The sequence below is a fragment of the Oncorhynchus clarkii genome, chromosome 26, assembly GCF_045791955.1.
Source record: "Oncorhynchus clarkii lewisi isolate Uvic-CL-2024 chromosome 26, UVic_Ocla_1.0, whole genome shotgun sequence".
NCBI classification, from domain to species: Eukaryota; Metazoa; Chordata; class Actinopteri; order Salmoniformes; family Salmonidae; genus Oncorhynchus; species Oncorhynchus clarkii.
Genome location: NC_092172.1, coordinates 44,000,827 through 44,022,103, shown reverse-complemented (window position 1 = coordinate 44,022,103; position 21,277 = coordinate 44,000,827). Strand labels below are relative to the sequence as shown.

At 46.0% G+C, this 21,277-nt stretch overlaps 1 protein-coding gene across 3 annotated transcripts in view; it reads right to left on the bottom strand.

The window, feature by feature from the left end:
- LOC139385127 (A-kinase anchor protein 13-like) overlaps window positions 1-17,280 on the bottom strand; it is a 53,692-nt gene extending 36,412 nt beyond the window's left edge. For 2 of the 3 annotated variants that reach the window (XM_071130197.1, XM_071130198.1), the window contains exons 1-9: window positions 17,134-17,280; window positions 12,690-12,757; window positions 12,244-12,322; window positions 10,545-10,692; window positions 6,687-6,802; window positions 5,610-5,756; window positions 4,844-5,094; window positions 732-857; window positions 470-587 (exon numbers count right to left, since the gene is read on the bottom strand). In XM_071130197.1, coding sequence (XP_070986298.1) covers window positions 470-587; window positions 732-857; window positions 4,844-5,094; window positions 5,610-5,756; window positions 6,687-6,802; window positions 10,545-10,692; window positions 12,244-12,322; window positions 12,690-12,757; window positions 17,134-17,215 — 1,135 coding nt within the window. In that variant the 5' untranslated portion in view covers window positions 17,216-17,280. The remainder of the gene's footprint in view (window positions 1-469; window positions 588-731; window positions 858-4,843; window positions 5,095-5,609; window positions 5,757-6,686; window positions 6,803-10,544; window positions 10,693-12,243; window positions 12,323-12,689; window positions 12,758-17,133) is intronic. The other variant, XM_071130199.1, reaches the window with a different exon arrangement.
- Between the last annotated feature and the right edge of the window lie 3,997 nt (window positions 17,281-21,277).

The window sequence follows — 21,277 nt, the reverse complement described above, 5'->3', positions numbered from 1 at the left end:
ATATAGAGACCACCTCATCTGTCCAGCAGAGGGCAGAACTGGGGGCAGTGTGTGTGTATATATATAGAGACCACCTCATCTGTCCAGCAGAGGGCAGAACTGGGGGCAGTGTGTGTGTATATATAGAGACCACCTCATCTGTCCAGCAGAGGGCAGAACTGGGGGCAGTTTGTGTGTGTATATATATAGAGACCACCTCATCTGTCCAGCAGAGGGCAGAACTGGGGGCAGTGTGTGTGTATATATATAGAGACCACCTCATCTGTCCAGCAGAGGGCAGAACTGGGGGCAGTGTGTGTATGTATATATATAGAGACCACCTCATCTGTCCAGCAGAGGGCAGAACTGGGGGCAGTGTGTGTGTGTATATATATAGAGACCACCTCATCTGTCCAGGAGAGGGCAGAACTGGGGGCAGTGTGTACCTCATCTGTCCAGCAGAGGGCAGAGCTGGGGGCAGCAGACAAACCTTTGGTGTGATGTAGTATTCTCTGCATCAGGACGGGGTACTTGGTGATCCTCTGGGTGACTAACAGAATGCACTCTGGGATACCTAGCCTCCGGACGATACTGCTACTCATCTTCTTCTTAAAAGTCACATAATAGGAAGACAGAATTGATTAGATGTAACAGTTAGATGGCTAGACACAGAGATGATATGTGATATTGGTTTAGCTGATGTCTAATGATAATGGATGCTGTAAATGAGTAGTGAACAGGTAAGTGCTTACCCTGATGAAGGCCTGGAAGCGTTTGTCTTTGGAGTGCAGCTCCTTGTAGATGTTTACGGCCTCGTTGTGGCGGCTGCAGAACTTCCCGTAAACTCTCTTCATTATCGCTGCTTTGGTCCCTGAGAACTGAAAAACAGCAACAGGCATGAAATGTGTTACCTTTCCCAAGTTTCTGTGTTGTGGGTTTGTATGTGTGTGTTTCAGGAAAGGGCTTCCTTGGATTCCAAGCAGCTGATTGGTCGGCCCCATTGCTAATTGGCGCTCTGACCCCGCCCTCTCGTCAGGGGATACAGTTGTCTTCAATTACCGACTCTTTCTGCAGCTTTAAAAGCCAGTGTTCCTTTGTTAGGAAAAGAGAGCTTCTTCGTATGTGCTGTGTTGGTTGTAGGGTTGGTATAAGTTGTAGTGCTGTGTTGTATGTGCTGTGTTGTGTTGGTTGTAGGGTTGGTATAAGTTGTATGTGCTGTGTTGTAGGGTTGGTATAAGTTGTGTGTGGTTGTAGGGTATTTTGTAGCGCTCCTGCAGAGGTATGTGTATGCCGTAGGACCTCATGTTTTTTGGTTTGTTTAAATTGTTAACTTTGCGTTAGTAATTATTCTGTTTGTTCCCGGGGGGGGAGGCACCTTGGGAGTGTTTAGGCAAGAGGCCTGCGGGCATACTTATACCCGTAGTATGTATTCTGTCTATGCACACTAGGTAAGACCTGGGCGGACCCATCCCTGTATGGTGGTGCTAAAATAGGTAAGGTAGGAGAGGGGGCTTTAACGTTCACTTTGCTTTGGTTCCGTCCAGACCCTTTTCCCCAAATTACCGTGTGAAGGAAATACATTCCCTGTCAACGGTAATGTTCTCTGTCTCTGTCATCCTTACCTCCACCTACAGTCACATACCTCCACCTACAGTCACATACCTCCACCTACAGTCACATACCTCTATACCTCCACCTACAGTCACATACCTCTATACCTCCACCTACAGTCCCATACCTCTATACCTCCACCTACAGTCCCATTTCTCTATACCTCCACCTACAGTCACATACCTCTATATCTCCACCTACAGTCACATACCTCTATACCTCCACCTACAGTCCCATACCTCTTTACCTCCACCTACAGTCACATACCTCTTTACCTCCACCTACAGTCACATACCTCTTTACCTCCACCTACAGTCACATACCTCTTTACCTCCACCTACAGTCACATACCTCTTTACCTCCACCTACAGTCACATATCTCTTTACCTCCACCTACAGTCACATACCTCCACCTACAGTCACATACCTCCACCTACAGTCACATACCTCCACCTACAGTCACATACCTCCACCTACAGTCACATACCTCCACCTACAGTCACATACCTCCACCTACAGTCACATACCTCCACCTACAGTCACATACCTCCACCTACAGTCACATACCTGCACCTACAGTCCCATACCTCCACCTACAGTCACATACCTCTTTACCTACAGTCCCATACCTCTATACCTCCACCTACAGTCCCATACCTCTATACCTCCACCTACAGTCCCATACCTCTATACCTCCACCTACAGTCACATACCTCTATACCTCCACCTACAGTCCCATACCTCTATACCTCCACCTACAGTCCCATACCTCTATACCTCCACCTACAGTCACATACCTCTATACCTCCACCTACAGTCCCATACCTCTATACCTCCACCTACAGTCCCATACCTCTTTACCTCCACCTACAGTCACATACCTCTTTACCTCCACATACAGTCACATACCTCTTTACCTCCACCTACAGTCACATACCTCTTTACCTCCACCTACAGTCCCATACCTCCACCTACAGTCACATACCTCTTTACCTACAGTCCCATACCTCTATACCTCCACCTACAGTCACATACCTCTATACCTCCACCTACAGTCACATACCTCTTAACCTCCACCTACAGTCCCATACCTCTTTACCTCCACCTACAGTCACATACCTCTCTACCTCCACATACAGTCACATACCTCTTAACCTCCACCTACAGTCCCATACCTCTTTACCTCCACCTACAGTCCCATACCTCTTTACCTCCACCTACAGTCACATACCTCTTTACCTCCACCTACAGTCCCATACCTCTATACCTCCACCTACAGTCCCATACCTCTTTACCTCCACCTACAGTCACATACCTCTATACCTCCACCTACAGTCCCATACCTCCACCTACAGTCACATACCTCTTTACCTCCACCTACAGTCCCATTCCTCTATACCTCCACCTACAGTCCCATACCTCTTTACCTCCACCTACAGTCCCATACCTCTTTACCTGCACCTCCAGTCCCATACCACCTACAGTCACATACATCTTTACCTCCACCTACAGTCACATACCTCTACCTACAGTCACATACCTCTTTACCTCCACCTACAGTCCCATACCTCCACCTACAGTCACATACCTCTTTACCTCCACCTACAGTCACATACCTCTTTACCTACACCTACAGTCCCATACCTCTATACCTCCACCTACAGTCCCATTCCTCTATACCTCCACCTACAGTCCCATACCTCTTTACCTCCACCTACAGTCCCATACCTCTTTACCTCCACCTACAGTCACATACCTCTCTACCTCCACATACCTCCACCTACAGTCACTTACCTCCACCTACAGTCCCATTCCTCTATACCTCCACCTACAGTTCCATACCTCTTTACCTCCACCTACAGTCCCATACCTCTATACCTCCACCTACAGTCACATACCTCTTTACCTCCACCTACAGTCCCATACCTCTATACCTCCACCTACAGTCCCATACATCCTTACCTCCACCTACAGTCCCATTCCTCTATACCTCCACCTACAGTCCCATTCCTCTATACCTCCACCTACAGTCCCATACATCTATACCTCCACCTACAGTCCCATACATCCTTACCTCCACCTACAGTCCCATACATCCTTACCTCCACCTACAGTCCCATACCTCTTTACCTCCACCTACAGTCACATACCTCTATTCCTCCACCAACAGTCCCATACCTCTTTACCTCCACCTACAGTCCCATACCTCTTCACCTCCACCTACAGTCCCATACCTCTATACCTCCACCTACAGTCCCATACCTCTTTAACTCCACCTACAGTCACATACCTCTTTACCTCCACCTACAGTCCCATACCTCTATACCTCCACCTACAGTCCCACACCTCTATACCTCCACCTACAGTCCCACACCTCTATACCTCCACCTACAGTCACATACCTCTATACCTCCACCTACAGTCCCACACCTCTATACCTCCACCTACAGTCCCACACCTCTATACCTCCACCTACAGTCACATACCTCTCTACCGCCACCTACAGTCACATACCTCTCTACCGCCACGGGGAGTTAAGTGTAGGAGGGTTTTTGCGTTCCCTCCTCCAAGAGGCGTGAGTAACAATATGAATCTACAACTAAATGGAATACATCTATTTAGGTCATTATTATTGGTGTCTGGTATGTTTTGTTTAAAACATAAAGGTGGAAGGTGTCAGACTGAGTATGTGGATACAACATGCTCTCCCTCCAGGACCTCCTCAACTGTCTATGATCTGGTGTATAGAGACAACATGCCCTCCTTCCAGGACCTCCTCAACTGTCTCTATGATGTGGTGTAGAGAGACAACATGATCTCCCTCCAGGACCTCCTCAACTGTCTATGATCTGGTGTATAGAGACAACATGCCCTCCTTCCAGGACCTCCTCAACTGTCTCTATGATGTGGTGTAGAGACGACATGATTTCCCTCCAGGACCTCCTCAACTGTCTCTATGATCTGGTGTGGAGACAACATGCTCTCCTTCCAGGACCTCCTCAACTGTCTCTATGATCTGGTGTAGAGAGACAACATGCTCTCCTACCAGGACCTCCTCAACTGTCTCTATGATGTGGTGTAGAGAGACACCAGGTGCTCCTCAACTGTTTCTGTGGTGTGTGGGGGGAGGAGGATGTTCTGTTTTGTGGTTTTCTGTTTTGTGGTGTTCTGTAGTGTGGTGGGGTGTTCTGTAGTGTGGTGGGGTGTTCTGTAGTGGGGTGTTCTGTAGTGGGGGCTCTCTCCCTCCTCTAACCTGTGTCTCCAGGATGTCTCCTATCTTGTTGATGATGAATCCTCCGTCCTCCCCCTCCTGCTGGCTCTCTCTCTTCCTCTCCAGGATACATGTCAGGAAGGAGGTGTGGAGGTCCAGGAGCTCCCCCAGGGCAGGGAACAGCCTGTCTACTGTCTGAGGCTCCAGCTGCAGCTCCTTCACTAGACCCTTACTGTACACCTCCATCATGATCAGCAGGGTCCTCACGTGGTGCATCTCTGTCTGCATCAACTCTGGAGGGGGAGATACAGGGAGGGGTTAAGGTTAGGAGGGGGATAAACTTGGGGAGATCAGGGTATGTCCAGCTCTAGATAGAGGGGTAGTAGTGCGCTGTAACTCTAGATAGAGGGGTAGTAGTGCGCTGTAACTCTAGATAGAGGGGTAGTAGTGCGCTGTAACTCTAGATAGAGGGGTAGTAGTGCGCTGTAACTCTAGATAGAGGGGTAGTAGTGCGCTGTAACTCTAGATAGAGGGGTAGTAGTGCGCTGTAACTCTAGATAGAGGGGTAGTAGTGCGCTGTAACTCTAGATAGAGGGGTAGTAGTGCGCTGTAACTCTAGATAGAGGGGTAGTAGTGCGCTGTAACTCTAGATAGAGGGGTAGTAGTGCGCTGTAACTCTAGATAGAGGGGTAGTAGTGCGCTGTAACTCTAGATAGAGGGGTAGTAGTACCTGGTATAAATCAAGGTAGGGTACAGTAGCAGTGGTAGGTACAGTAGCAGTGGTAGGTACAGTAGCAGTGGTAGGTACCGTAGATGACTTCCTGTCTCTTGATGACATCCTTATTCAGATGTTTGAGGAAGTTGCTGTCCATAACGTTGCTCCAGGAGTCTGCTTCCAGCTCTTTCAGGTCTTCCTCAAACTCCCCCATCAGCTGACTGTCAATCATCTCTGTGCCTAGATTATGAAACACAACACTCAGATAGCATTCACAGGTATTTATCTAGACATTATCGTAGACACTATAATCCAGACACATTTACGGGAGCAATTAGGATTAAGTGCCTCGCTCAGCTCGGGTATTCAAACCAGCGACCTTTCGGTTACTGACACAACACTAACCTCTAGGCTACCTGACGCTTTACCTTTACTGGGGTTTGGGGGCAACGTGTGTTTACTGGGGTCTTGGGGCAACTTGTGTTTACTGGGGTCTGGGGGCAACGTGTGTTTACTGGGATCTGGGGGCAACGTGTGTTTACTGGGGTCTGGGGGCAACGTGTGTTTACTGGGGTCTGGGGGCAACGTGTGTTTACTGGGGTCTGGGGGCAACGTGTGTTTACTGGGGTCTACGTGTGTTTGCTGGGGGCTGGGGGTAAAGTATGTGTTTACTATGTGGTGATGGCGTCTGTGTGATGGTGAGTGATGGTGACTGTTGTGATGGTGACTGTGTGATGGTGACTGACTGTGACTGTGATGGTGTGATGGTGACGGTGACTGTGTGATGGTGACGGTGATAGTTTTCTGGTCTATAGTAGTGTTCTGGCCTGGTCTATAGTAGTGTTCTGGCCTGGTCTATAGTAGTGTTCTGGCCTGGTCTATAGTAGTGTTCTGGCCTGGTCTATAGTAGTGTTCTGGCCTGGACTATAGTAGTGTTCTGGCCTGGACTATAGTAGTGTTCTGGCCTGGACTATAGTAGTGGTCTGGCCTGGACTATAGTAGTGGTCTGGCCTGGACTATAGTAGTGGTCTGGCCTGGACTATAGTAGTGGTCTGGTCTATAGTAGGGAACTAAACAGGAAATAGGGTGCCATTTGAGATGTATTTAAAGACACAAAGCATGTTAGTCATTCTATCCATAGCTGTTGAGAGAGATTAGTAACCTACGAACCTTCGTCTGTGAGTGACTCTGTAGATTCGTTGACCAGGTTGGTCTTGCACAGAGAGTCAGTAGAATGGGACAGGTACCGCAGACCCTTGATAGGCATGTCATCAAACACCTGGTGACTGGAGAGAGGACATGGAGAGAGAGAGGACATAGAGAGAGAGAGGACATAGAGAGAGAGGACATAGAGAGTCAGTAGAATGGGACAGGTACCGCATACCCTTGATAGGCATGTCATCAAACACCTGGGAGCTCATTTATTAATATTAGAAGCTATTCTAAAAAATACTACTATTGTAAACTCCAAATAACTTCACAGATCTTCATTGTAAAGGGTTTAAACACTGTTACCCATGCTTTTTCAATTAATCATAAACAATTAATGAACATGCACCTGTGGAACGGTCGTTAAGACACTAACAGCTTACAGATGGTAGGCAATTAAGGTCACAGTTATGAAAACTTAGGACACTAAGGAGGCCTTTCTACTGACTCTGAAAAACACCAAAATAAAGATGCCCGGGGTCCCTGCTCATCTGCATGAACATGCCTTAGGCATGCTGCAAGGAGGCATGAGGACTGCAGATGTGGCCAGGGCAATAAATTGCAAGGTCCGCACTGTGACACACCTAATACGACGCTACAGGGAGACAGGACGGACAGATGATCGTCCTTGCAGTGGCAGGTCACGTTTAACAACACCTGTACAGGATTGGTACATCCAAACATCACACCTGCGGGACAGGTACAGGATGGCAACAACAACTGCCCGAGTTACACCAGGAATGTACAATCCCTCCAACAGTGCTCAGACTGTCCGCAATAGGCAAAGAAAGGCTGGACTGAGGGATTGTAGGACTGTTGTAAGTCAGGTCCTCACCAGACATCACCGGCAACAACGTCGCCTATGGGCACAAACCCAACATCGCTGGACCAGACAGGACTGGCAAAAAAGTGCTCTTCACGGACGAGTCACTGTTTTGTCTCACCAGGGGTGATGGTCGGGTAAGTGTTTATTGATGACAGAATTGAGTGCCGGGGCGGTAGTCATTTAGTTCAGTTATCTTTGCCTTTGTGGGTACAGGAACAAATGGTAGCCATCTTGAAGCATGTAGGGACAATAGACTGGGATAGGGAGCGATTGAAAATGTCTGTAAACGCACCGTAAACACAGCCACACATGCTCTGAGGACGCGGCTAGGGATGCCGTCTGGGACAGCAGCCTTGTGAGGGTTAACACATTTAAATGTTTTACTCACGTCAGCCATGGAGAAGGAAAGGGGGTGGGGGACGCAGTCCTTGTTAGCGGACCGGGATTGTGGCACTGTATTATCCTCAAAGCGGGCAAATAAGTTTAGTTTGTCTTGAAGCGTGACGTCGGTTTCCATGACGTAGCTGGTTTTCTTTTTGTAGTCCGTGATTTCCTGTAGACCCTGCCACATACTTCTCGTGTCTGAGCCATTGAATTGCGAATCCACCTTGTTGCTGTACTGGCATTTCGCTTGTTTGATTGCCTTGCAGAGGGAGTACCTACACTGTTTATATTCAGTCATATTTCCAGACCTCTTTCCATGGTTAAATAAGGTGGATCACGCTTTCAGTTTTGTGCGAATGCCGGCTTCCATCCACGGTTTCTGGTTAGAGTTTTAATAGTCACAGTGGGTACAACATCTCCAATGCACTTCTTTATAAATGTCAGCATATAGGTCGATGTTGTTCTCTGCGGCTGAGCGGAAAATATTCCAGTCCGCGTGATCAAAACAATCTTGAAGCGTGGCTTCCGATGGGTCTGACCAATGTTGAATGGTTCTCGTCACTGGTACACCCTGTTTGAGTTTCTGCCTATAGGACGATAGGAGCAAGATGGCGTCATGGTCGGTTTTGCTGAAGGGAGGGCGGGGGAGGGCTTTGTAAGCATCGCGGAAGTTTTGCCCTTGCATGTAGCATAATCAATATGTTGGAAGAATTTAGGTAGACTTGTTCTCAAATTTGCTTTGTTAAAATCCCCAGCTACAATAAATGCATCCTCAGAATATATATATGGTTTCCAGTTTACATAGTCCAGTGAAGTTCCGTGATGTCCGTCCGCCTTGCTCTCTGCTTGAGGGGAATCTACACAGCTGTGACCTAACTGAAGAGAATTCTCTTGGTAGGTAAAATGGCCGGCATTTGATTGTAAGGAATTTGGGTGAGCAGAAGGACTTGAGTTCCTGAATGTTGTTATGATTACACAATGAGTCGTTAATCATAAAGAATACACCCAAACCCTTCTTCTTGCCAGACAGGTGTTCATCTCTATCGGCGCGATGCATGGAGAAGCCCTGTGGCTGAACCGATTCCAACAACATATGTTTCCGTGAAGCAGAGAATGTTACAATCCCTGATGTCTATCTTAGCATTTATGAACATTTGAACATCTTGGCCATGTTCTGTTATAACCTACACCTGGCACAGCCAGAAGAGGACTGGCCACCCCTCATAGCCTGGTTCCTCTCTAGGTTTCTTCCTAGGTTTAGGCCTTTCTAGGGAGTTTTTCCTAGCCACCGTGCTTCTACACCTGCATTGCTTGCTGTTTGGGGTTTTAGGCTGGGTTTCTGTACAGCACTTTGAGATATCAGCTGATGTACGAAGGGCTACATAAATACATTTGATTTGATAAATACTAATTGTTCTCAGCATCAGTGCTCGTCCATGACTTTGGCTATTTGCATTTCAAAACACCCCTAATGAACCATATATGGTCAACATCAGCCGTTTAAATCTGGTGGGAATATACAACGCCGTACCATGAAATACAACGGCACAACCAAAAAAAGGCTAAGAAAACCACTTTGCCCAGACTGAAGTAGAGGTGCCAGTGTCAGAGACGGAGGCTCAGTAAAAATAAATCACGGCTACAAAGAGAGGACCATTAGGAAACAAGTATGTCTGCAATTTAGGGTTGGGTTAGGTTAGGGTTAGGGTCAGGGTTAGGTTAGGGTCAGGGTTAGGGTCAAGTTAGGGTCATAGTCAGGTTAGGTTTGGGTCAGGGTTAGAGTCAGGGTTAGGTCAGGGTTAGGGTTGGGTTAGTCAGGGTTAGGGTTGGGTTAGAGACAGGGTTGGGTTGGAGTTAGGGTTGGGTTAGAGTTAGGGTTGGTTGGGTTAGAGTCAGGGTTAGGGTTGGATTAGGATTGGGTTAGGGTTGGGTTAGAGTCAGGGTTAGGGTTGGGTTGGAGTTAGGGTTGGGTTAGAGTCAGGGTTAGGAACAGGTTCAGTGTCAGATTTAAGGTTAGTGTCAGGATTAGGGACAGGTACAGGATTAGCATTAGGAACAGGGTCAGGGTTATGGTTAGGAACAGGGTCAGGGTTTGAGTCAGTGTTATGGTTAGGAACAGGGTCAGGGTTTGAGTCAGGGTTATGGTTAGGAACAGGGTCAGGGTTATGGTTAGGAACAGGGTCAGGGTTAGGGTTAGGAACAGGGTCAGGGTTTGAGTCAGGGTTATGGTTAGGAACAGGGTCAGGGTTTGAGTCAGGGTTATGGTTAGGGTCAGGGTTTGAGTCAGGGTTAGGGTTATGAACAGGGTCAGGGTTTGAGTCAGGGTTAGGGTTATGAACAGGGTCAGGGTTTGAGTCAGGGTTAGGGTTATGAACAGGGTCAGGGTTTGAGTCAGGGTTATGGTTAGGAACAGGGTCAGAGTCAGGGTTATGGTTAAGAACAGGGTCAGGGTTTGAGTCAGGGTTATGGTTAGGAACAGGGTCAGGGTTTGAGTCAGGGTTATGGTTAGGAACAGGGTCAGGGTCAGAGTTAGGATTATGGTTAGGGTTAGGTTTTGGTTTAAGAACAGGCTCAGGCTTAGGGTTAGGGCTAGGGTTAGGGTTGCTCACCCAGCGATGTTGGATATGGAGATGCTCTTTGACAGGTTGGAGCCGTGGAAGGGTATGATGGAGGTATGTCTTCGAGAGGGAACAACCAATGAGGAGTGGTCTTCTGGAGACAAGATGGCTGACCAGGGTCGCTCCCTCGATGCACCCGCTGTGATGTCATAAGAGAGGGCCAGCGTTAACAGGGGAATGCGGTAGGATGGTATTGGGTTACGTCCCACATGGCACCCTAATCCTTACGTAGTGCACTAATGTTGACATCCAGCCCTGTAGGACTCTATAGGGAACAGAGACATCCAGCCCCGTAGGACTCTATAGGGAACAGATACATGCAGCCCCGTAGGACTCTACAGGGAACAGAGACATCCAGCCCCGTAGGACTCTATAGGGAACAGATATATCCAGCCCTGTAGGACTCTATAGGGAACAGATACATCCAACAGATACATGCAGCCCCGTAGGACTCTATAGGGAACAGATACATCCAGCCCTGTAGAACTCTGTAGGGAACAGATACATCCAGCCCTGTAGAACTCTATAGGGAACAGATACATCCAGCCCTGTAGGACTCTATAGGGAACAGATACATCTAGCCCTGTAGGACTCTATAAGGAACAGAGACATCCAGCCCCGTAGGACTCTATAGGGAACAGATACATCCAGCCCTGTAGGACTCTATAGGGAACAGAGACATCCAGCCCCGTAGGACTCTATAGGGAACAGATACATCGAGCCCCGTAGGACTCTATAGGGAACAGATACATCCAGCCCTGTAGGACTCTATAGGGAACAGATACATCCAGCCCTGTAGAACTCTGTAGGGAACAGATACATCCAGCCCTGTAGAACTCTGTAGGGAACAGATACATCCAGCCCTGTAGGACTCTGTAGGGAACAGATACATCCAGTCCTGTAGGACTCTGTAGGGAACAGATACATCCAGCCCTGTAGGACTCTATAGGGAACAGATACATCCAGCCCTGTAGGACTCTATAGGGAACAGATGCATCCAGCCCTGTAGGACTCTATAGGGAACAGATGCATCCAGCCCTGTAGGACTCTATAGGGAACAGATACATCCAGCCCTGTAGGACTCTATGGGGAACAGATACATGCAGCCCTGTAGGATTCTATAGGGAACAGATACATCCAGCCAGCCCCGTAGGACTCTGTAGGGAACAGATACATCCAGCCAGCCCCGTAGGACTCTGTAGGGAACAGATACATCCAGCCAGCCCCGTAGGACTCTGTAGGGAACAGATACATCCAGCCCTGTAGGACTCTATTGGGAACAGATACATGCAGAATTTGATTGTATTCTAACTGGTTAACACCAACAGATCTGGTACCAGGACAAGGCTGTGGTGGCTCTGGTTAACACCAACAGATCTGGGACCAGGACATGGCTGTGGTGACTCTGGTTAACACCAACAGATCTGGGACCAGGACAGGGCTGTGGTGGCTCTGGTTAACACCAACAGATCTGGGACCAGGACAGGACTGTGGTGACTCTGGTTAACACCAACAGATCTGGGACCAGGACATGGCTGTGGTGACTCTGGCTAACACCAACAGATCTGGGACCAGGACAGGGCTGTGGTGGCTCTGGTTAACACCAACAGATCTGGGACCAGGACATGGCTGTGGTGGCTCTGGTTAACACCAACAGTATGACTATTGAGTATATTTAAGATGGACTCACGGTTTAACCCTCGTTTTGGTCTCCGGGTGACAACAGGAATGGTGGCTGAATCTGGAACTGCAAACTGCTGTCTGGGCGTCTGGAGGGAAAACAATCCAGGACTTCAGTAGTGTAAATAAGTTCATGACCTTGATGTTCTGTAAGCTACTCATCCTATTGGCTGACAAAATGATCTAGTACATAAAAATATGATGTCCTTGTAGGCTACTCATCCTATTGGCTGACAAAATGATCTAGTACATAAAAACATGATATCCTTGTAGGCTACTCATCCTATTGGCTGACAAAATGATCTAGTACATAAAAACATGATGTTCTTGTAGGCTACTCATCCTATTGGCTGACAAAATGATCTAGTACATGAAAACATGATGTCCTTGTAGGCTACTCATTTTGTAGGCTGACAAAACGGTCTGAAAATAGTTTTAAATACAGTTTTTCCTTACCTTCATCTTCACCTTGGCACAGACAGGCAGGCTTTCTCTACAACTCTTATGAACATGTGCATTGCAATCTGAAAAATACAAAATAAAATGCAACTCTAAATCTTAAAGTAAGAACTTCAACAGAATAATCTTCCAGGGGGGTTCTTTCACGTGTAATGAACTGTGACTGGGGAGTTAGACTGGTCAACAGAACCAGAGAGTTGGACTGGTCTACAGAACCAGAGAGTTGGACTGGTCTACAGAACCAATGAGTTGGACTGGTCTACAGAACCAATGAGTTGGACTGGTCTACAGAACCAATGAGTTGGACTGGTCAACAGAACCAGAGAGTTGGACTGGCCTACAGAACCAGAGAGTTGGACTGGTCAACAGAACCAGAGAGTTGGACTGGTCTACAGAACCAGAGAGTTGGACTGGTCTACAGAACCAGAGAATTGGACTGGTCTACAGAACCAGAGAGTTGGACTGGTCTACAGAACCAGAGAGTTGGACTGGTCTACAGAACCAATGAGTTGGACTGGTCTACAGAACCAATGAGTTGGACTGGTCTACAGAACCAGAGAGATGGACTGGTCAACAGAACCAGAGAGATGGACTGGTCAACAGAACCAGAGAGTTGGAGTGGTCTACAGAACCAGAGAAGTGGACTGGTCAACAGAACCAGAGAGTTGGACTGGTCTACAGAACCAGAGTGTTGGACTGGTCAACAGAACCAGAGTGTTGGACTGGTCAACAGAACCAGAGAGTTGGACTGGTCAACAGAACCAGAGAGTTGGACTGGTCAACAGAACCAGAGAGTTGGACTGGTCTACAGAACCAGAGAGTTGGGACTGGTCTACAGAACCAGAGAGTTGGGACTGGTCTACAGAACCAGAGAGTTGGGACTGGTCTACAGAACCAGAGAGTTGGGACTGGTCTACAGAACCAGAGTGTTGGACTGGTTTACAGAACCAGAGAGTTGGACTGGTTTACAGAACCAGAGAGTTGGACTGGTCTACAAAACCAGAGAATTGGACTGGTCTACAGAACCAGAGAAGTGGACTGGTCTACAGAGTTGGACTGGTCTACAGAACCAGAGAGTTGGACTGGTCTACAGAACCAGAGAGTTGGACTGGTCTACAGAACCAGAGTGTTGGACTGGTTTACAGAACCAGAGAGTTGGACTGGTCTACAAAACCAGAGAATTGGACTGGTCTACAAAACCAGAGAATTGGACTGGTCTACAGAACCAGAGAAGTGGACTGGTCTACAGAGTTGGACTGGTCTACAGAACCAGAGAGTTGGACTGGTCTACAGAACCAGAGAGTTGGACTGGTCTACAGAACCAGGGAGTTGGACTGGTCTACAGAACCAGAGAAGTGGACTGGTCTACAGAACCAGAGAAGTGGACTGGTCTACAGAACTAGAGAGTTGGCGTATGTCCAGAATGGCACCATAGTCCTTCAGGGATTCTTGAAAGTTGGGACAATCCTTGTTGGGAAACTTTATATTTATAGTCAATTTGTTTTTCTTTTGTTGTATTAATTCAGATTAAATTGCATTTAGTGGAATTTTATTTAGGGAAAGATTTGCTTTTGTAATTTTCTAAATATTTTCTATATTATACATTTTCATATCGGCTCTATGCCTAGACATGCCCTTGTCTGGAGCAAATTATACAAATTTCAACTCTCCAATTATATATTTTTTATTCTATAAACAAGCAATAATATTTTTATAGTTTTAAAATAAATATGTTGTAGTTTCTTGTGAGAGCCCTCTCTGCCTTTTAAGAGAAATAGTCTTAAAATGTGATTCCTAAAAGATGTGCCTGGAGATATGGTGAACTCCGTCAGATTAGTCTTAAATTCTAAATGAATCAGGGATGAGCAGGGACAGCTATACCATAAGGACCCCTTCTGCATGTCCTCATTCTATGTAGTACAAGAAGACTACTCTGGAAAGTTCTCTACTTTTAATAGATGAAAACAAAAAATATTGAAATCACCATTGTCACAACAATGAACTGTCAACTCCATCTCCTTGATAGAATATTCATTTTGGTTTAAATATGTTTATTTTGATTAGTTTTTAGTCATAAAGCAACTGAAGAAAAACTAAATTGTTACCTTGTATACCACTTCAATTCCATAAATCAAACTCATTCAGATTGTTGTCTAACGTCAACTCTGTAAAACAAACTCATTCAGGTTGTTGTCGAACGTCACAACTCATTCAGATTGTTGTCTGACATCAACTCCGTAAGTCATCCATATACATAGACACTCTGTCTTTACTCAAAGTCAGTGGCATTCAGTTAGTAAAGGTTGAAAAAAGCAAGGGGCCTAAACAGCTACTCTGGGGAATTCCTGATTCTACCTGCAAGGGGCCTAAACAGCTGCCCTGGGGAATTCCTGATTCTACCTGGATTATGTTTGAGAGGCTTCCATTAACAGTATGATGGCCTAGAGATAGAAGCTATTTCAGTCTCAGCTTTGATGCACCTGTACTGGGCTCGCTTTCTGGATGGTAGTGGTGTGAACAGGCAGTGGCTCGGGTGGTTATTGTCCTTGATGATCTTTATGGCCTTCCTGTGACATCGGGTGATGTAGGTGTCCTGGAGGGCAGGTAGTTTGTCCCCGATGATGCGTTGTGCAGACCGCACTACCCTCTGGAGAGCCTTGCGGTTGTGGGCGGTGCAGTTGCCGTTCCGGACGGTGATACAGCCCGAAAGGATGCTCTCGATTGTGCATGTGTAAAAGTTTGTGAGGGTTTTAGGTGACAAGCCACATTTCTTCAGCCTCCTGAGGTTGAAGAGGCGTTGTTGCACCTTCTTCACCACACTGTCTGTTTGGATGGACCATTTCAGATTGTCAGTGATGTGTACGCAGAGGAACTTAAAATGTGTACGCAGAGGAACTCCGTCAGCCACGGAGAAAGAGATTCCACAGTCCTTGGTAGCGGGCCACGTTGGTGGCACTGTATTATCCTCAAAGTGGATAAAGAAGGTGTTTAGTTTACCTGGAAGCAAGACGTCTGTGTCCGTGACGTGGCTGGTTTAACTTTTGCAGTCCGTGATTGTCTGCAGACAATCGTCTCGTGTCTGAGCCGTTGAATTGCGACTCCATTTTGTCGACATTTGGATGATTTGATTTCATTTGAACTTTTTATTTATTTTAAGCTTTAACTAGGCAAGTCAGTTAAGATAAAATTCTTATTTACAATGACGGCCTACCCCGGCCAAACCCGGACGACGCTGGGCCAATTGTGCAAAGCCCTATGGTATTATTCTCTGACACTATCCAGAACATATCCCAGTCCCTGTCAAAACAATCTTGAAACGTGGATTCCCGATTGGTCAGACTGGCGTTAAATAGTCCTTAGCATGGGTACTTCCTGTTTAAGTTTCTGCATATAGGAATGGAGGAGCAAAATAGATACGTGTTCATATTGGACAAAATAAGGGCGGGGGAGGGCCTTGTAAGCATTGCGGAAGTTAGAGTAGCAATGATCCAGTGGTTTTCCAGTGCGAGTGCTACAGTCGATATGCTGATAGAATTTAGGTAGCCTTGTTCTCAAATTTTGTTTGTTAAAATCCCCAGCTACAATTAATTCAGCCTCAGGATATATGGTTTCCAATATAGTCCATTGAAGTTCCTTGAGGGCCATTGTGGTATCGACTTGAGGGGGGATATATATGGCTGTGACAATAACAAAAGATAATTATCTTGGGAGATAATATGGTCGGCATTTGATTATGAGGAATTCTAGGTCAGGTGAACAAAAAGACTTGAATTCCTGTTGTTACAATTACACCATGAGTCATTAAACATGAAACCCCGCCCTTCTTCCCAAAGAGATGTTTATTACTGTCGGTGCGACGCACTGAGAAACCAGGTAGTTGTATCGTCTCCGACAGCATATCCCGAGAGAGCCATGGTTCCGTGAAACAGAGTATGTTACACTCCCTGATGTCTCTTTGGAAAGCAAACCTCGCCCTGATTTCATCGACCTTGTTATCTAGGGACTGGACATTGGAGAGTAATATACTCGGGAGTGGTGGGTGGTGTGCGCACCTCCGAAGACTGACCAGAAGACTGATCAGTCTGCCTCTTCTCCGGCAGAGTTGTTTTGGATCGGCCTCTGGAATCAGTTCAATTGCCCCGAGTGGTGCGGACAAAGGATCCGCTTCGGGAAAGTCGTATTCCTGGTCGTAGTGTTGGTAAGTTGACATCGCTCTGCTATCCAATAGTTCTTCCCGGCTGTATGTAATAAAACTTCAGATTTTCTGGGCTAACAATGTAAGAAATAATACATAAAAATAAAAAAAATACTGAAATGTTTCCTAAGGATTAGAAGCAAGGCAGCCCTCTCTGTCGGCACCATCTTGAGCGATATGGTGTGTATCTTCTAAACCTGCTAATAGTTGGTTTTGTTAGAGTTGTATTGACTGATGCTGTCTTACTGGTGCAGAGAAAGGCATCCTTATTGTTGATGGTTTTGCTGCATTGGTGGCAGGAGGAGGATTGTGTCTGGGAGGAGACCATGCTGAAGTGATGTCCGTTCAGCGTACATCTCTCTCTGGCCTTCGCCTCTCTCCTCTCGTCTTTGTCTCGACTCTTCTCTCCATCCTTTTCCTGCAGGTGGAAGAAGGATTAAGAGTAGAAACAGAATGAGGTCAGACAGTACAGCTACTGTCTCTCTCCGTTCCTCCTTTCCCTGCCTAGAAACAGAATGAGGTCAGACAGTACAGCGACCCTCTTTCTCTGTTCCTCCTTTCCTGCCTAGAAACAGAATGAGGTCAGACAGTACAGCGACCCTCTTCCTCCTTTCTGTAGAAACAGAATGAGGTCAGACAGTACAGCGACCTCTCTCCTTCCTCCTTTCCCTGCCTAGAAACAGAATGAGGTCAGACAGTACAGCTACCCTCTCTCTCCGTTCCTCATTTCCCTGCCTAGAAACAGAATGAGGTCAGACAGTACAGCTACCCTCTCTCTCTGTTCCTCCTTTCCCTGCCTAGAAAGGATCTGTATGGTAACTAGTCCTTATATAGACCACAGATGACCTCTACTGACCAGGATCTAATGGTTACTAGTCCTTATAGACCACAGATGACCTCTACTGACCAGGATCTGTTACTCTGTATGGTTACTAGTCATATAGACCACAGATGACCTCTACTGACCAGGATCTGTTACTCTGTATGGTAACTAGTCCTTATATAGACCACAGATTACCTCTACTGACCAGGATCTGTATGGTAACTAGTCCTTATATAGACCACAGATGACCTCTACTGACCAGGATCTGTTACTCTGTATGGTTACTAGTCCTTATATAGACCACAGATGACCTCTACTGACCAGGATCTGTTACTCTGTATGGTAACTAGCCCTTATATAGACCACAGATGACCTCTACTGACCAGGATCTGTTACTCTGTATGGTAACTAGCCCTCATATTGACCACATATGACCTCTACGACCAGGATCTGTTACTCTGTATGGTTACTAGTCCTCATATTGACCACAGATGACCTCTACTGACCAGGATCTGTATGGTTACTAGTCCTTATATAGACCACAGATGACCTCTACTGACCAGGATCTGTTACTCTATGGTAAATATTCCTTATATAGACCACAGATGACCTCTACTACCAGGATCTGTTACTCTCTATGGTTACTAGTCCCTGATATAGACAACAGATGACCAATACTGACCAGGATCTGTTACTCTTTATGGTAACTATCCCTTATATAGACCACAGATGACCTCTACTGACCAGGATCTGTATGGTTACTAGTCCTTATATAGACCACAGATGACCTCTACTGACCAGGATCTGTATGGTAACTAGCCCTTATATAGACCACAGATGACCTCTACTAACCAGGATCTGTTACTCTATGGTTACTAGTCCTTATATAGACCACAGATGACCTCTACTGACCAGGATCTGTTACTCTGTATGGTTACTAGTCCTGATATTGACCACAGATGACCTCTACTGACCAGGATCTGTATGGTTACTAGTCCTTATATAGACCACAGATGACCTCTACTGACCAGGATCTGTTACTCTCTATGGTTACTAGTCTCTGATATAGACAACAGATGACCAATACTGACCAGGATCTGTTACTATTTATGGTAACTAGCCCTTATATAGACCACAGATGACCTCTACTGACCAGGATCTGTATGGTTACTAGTCCTTATATAGACCACAGATGACCTCTACTGACCAGGATCTGTATGGTAACTAGTCCTTATATATACCACAGATGACCTCTACTGACTAGGATCTGTATGGTTACTAGTCCTTATATAGACCACAGATGACCTCTACTGACCAGGATCTGTATGGTAACTAGTCCTTATATAGACCACAGATGACCTCTACTGACCAGGATCTGTATGGTTACTAGTCCTTATATAGACCACAGATGACCTCTACTGACCAGGATCTGTATGGTTAATAGTCCTTATATAGACCACAGATGACCTCTACTGACCAGGATCTGTATGGTTACTAGTCCTTATATAGACCACAGATGACCTCTACTGACCAGGATCTGTATGGTTACTAGTCCTTATATAGACCACAGATGACCTCTACTGACCATGATCTGTATGGTAAATAGCCCTTATATAGAAAACAGATGACCTCTACTGACCAGGATCTGTATGGGTTCCAGTCCTTATATAGACCACAGATGACCTCTACTGACCAGGATCTGTATGGTTACTAGTCCTTATATAGACCAGGATCAGATGACCTCAGATGACCTCTACTGACCAGGATCTGTATGGTTACTAGTCCTTATATAGACCACAGATGACCTCTACTGACCAGGATCTGTATGGTTACTAGTCCTTATATAGACCACAGATGACCTCTACTGACCAGGATCTGTTACTCTATGGTTACTAGTCCTTATATAGACCACAGATGAACTCTACTGACCAGGATCTGTTACTCTGTATGGTTACTAGTCCTCATATTGACCACAGATCACCTCTACTGACCAGGATCTGTTACTCTATGGTAACAATTCCTTATATAGACCACAGATGACCTCTACTGACCAGGATCAGTTACTCTCTATGGTTACTTGTCCCTGATATAGACAACAGATGACCAATACTGACCAGGATCTGTTACTCTTTATGGTAACTAGCCCTTATATAGACCACAGTAGCCTCTACTGACCAGGATCTGTATGGTTACTAGTCCTTATATACCACAGATGACCTCTACTGACCAGGATCTGTATGGTAACTAGTCCTTATATAGACCACAGATGACCTCTACTGACCTGGATCTGTATGGTAACTAGTCCTTATATAGACCACAGATGACCTCTACTGACCAGGATCTGTATGGTTACTTGTCCTAATATAGACCACAGATGACCTCTACTGACCAGGATCTGTTACTCTATGGTTACTAGTCCTTATATAGACCACAGATGAACTCTACTGACCAGGATCTGTTACTTGTATGGTTACTAGTCCTCATATTGACCACAGATCACCTCTACTGACCAGGATCTGTTCACTCATGGTAACTTGTCCTTATATAGACCACAGATGACCTCTACTGACCAGGATCTGTCTACTCTATGGTTACTTGTCCCTGATATAGACAACAGATGACCAATACTGACCAGGATCTGTTACTCTTTATGGTAACTAGCCCTTATATAGACCACAGATGACCTCTACTGACCAGGATCTGTATGGTTACTAGTCCTTATATAGACCACAGATGACCTCTACTGACCAGGATCTGTATGGTAACTAGTCCTTATATAGACCACAGATGACCTCTACTGACCAGGATCTGTATGGTAACTAGTCCTTATATAGATCACAGATGACCTCTACTGACCAGGATCTGTATGGTTACTAGTCCTTATATAGATCACAGATGACCTCTACTGACCAGGATCTGTATGGTTACTAGTCCTTATATAGACCCCAGATGACCTCTACTGACCAGGATCTGTTACTCTATGGTTACTAGTGCTTATATAGACCACAGATTAACTCTACTGACCAGGATCTGTTACTCTGTATGGTTACTAGTCCTCATATTGACCACAGATCACCTCTACTGACCAGGATCTGTATGGTTACTAGTCCTCATATAGACCACAGATGACCTCTACTGACCATGATATTTTACTCTGTATGGTTACTAGTCCTTATATAGACCACAGATGACCTCTACTGACCAGGATCTGTTCCTCTATGGTTACTAGTCCTTATATAGACCACAGATGACCTCTACTGACCAGGATCTATTACTCTGTATGGTTACTAGTCCTTATATAGACCACAGATGACCTCTACTGACCAGGATCTGTTACTCTATGGTTACTAGTCCTTATATGGACCACAGATGAACTCTACTGACCAGGATCTGTTAATCTGTATGGTTACTAGTCCTCATATTGACCACAGATCACCTCTACTGACCAGGATCTGTATGGTTACTAGTCCTCATATAGACCACAGATGACCTCTACTGACCATGATATTTTACTCTGTATGGTTACTAGTCCTTATATAGACCACGAGATGACCTCGTCTGACCAGG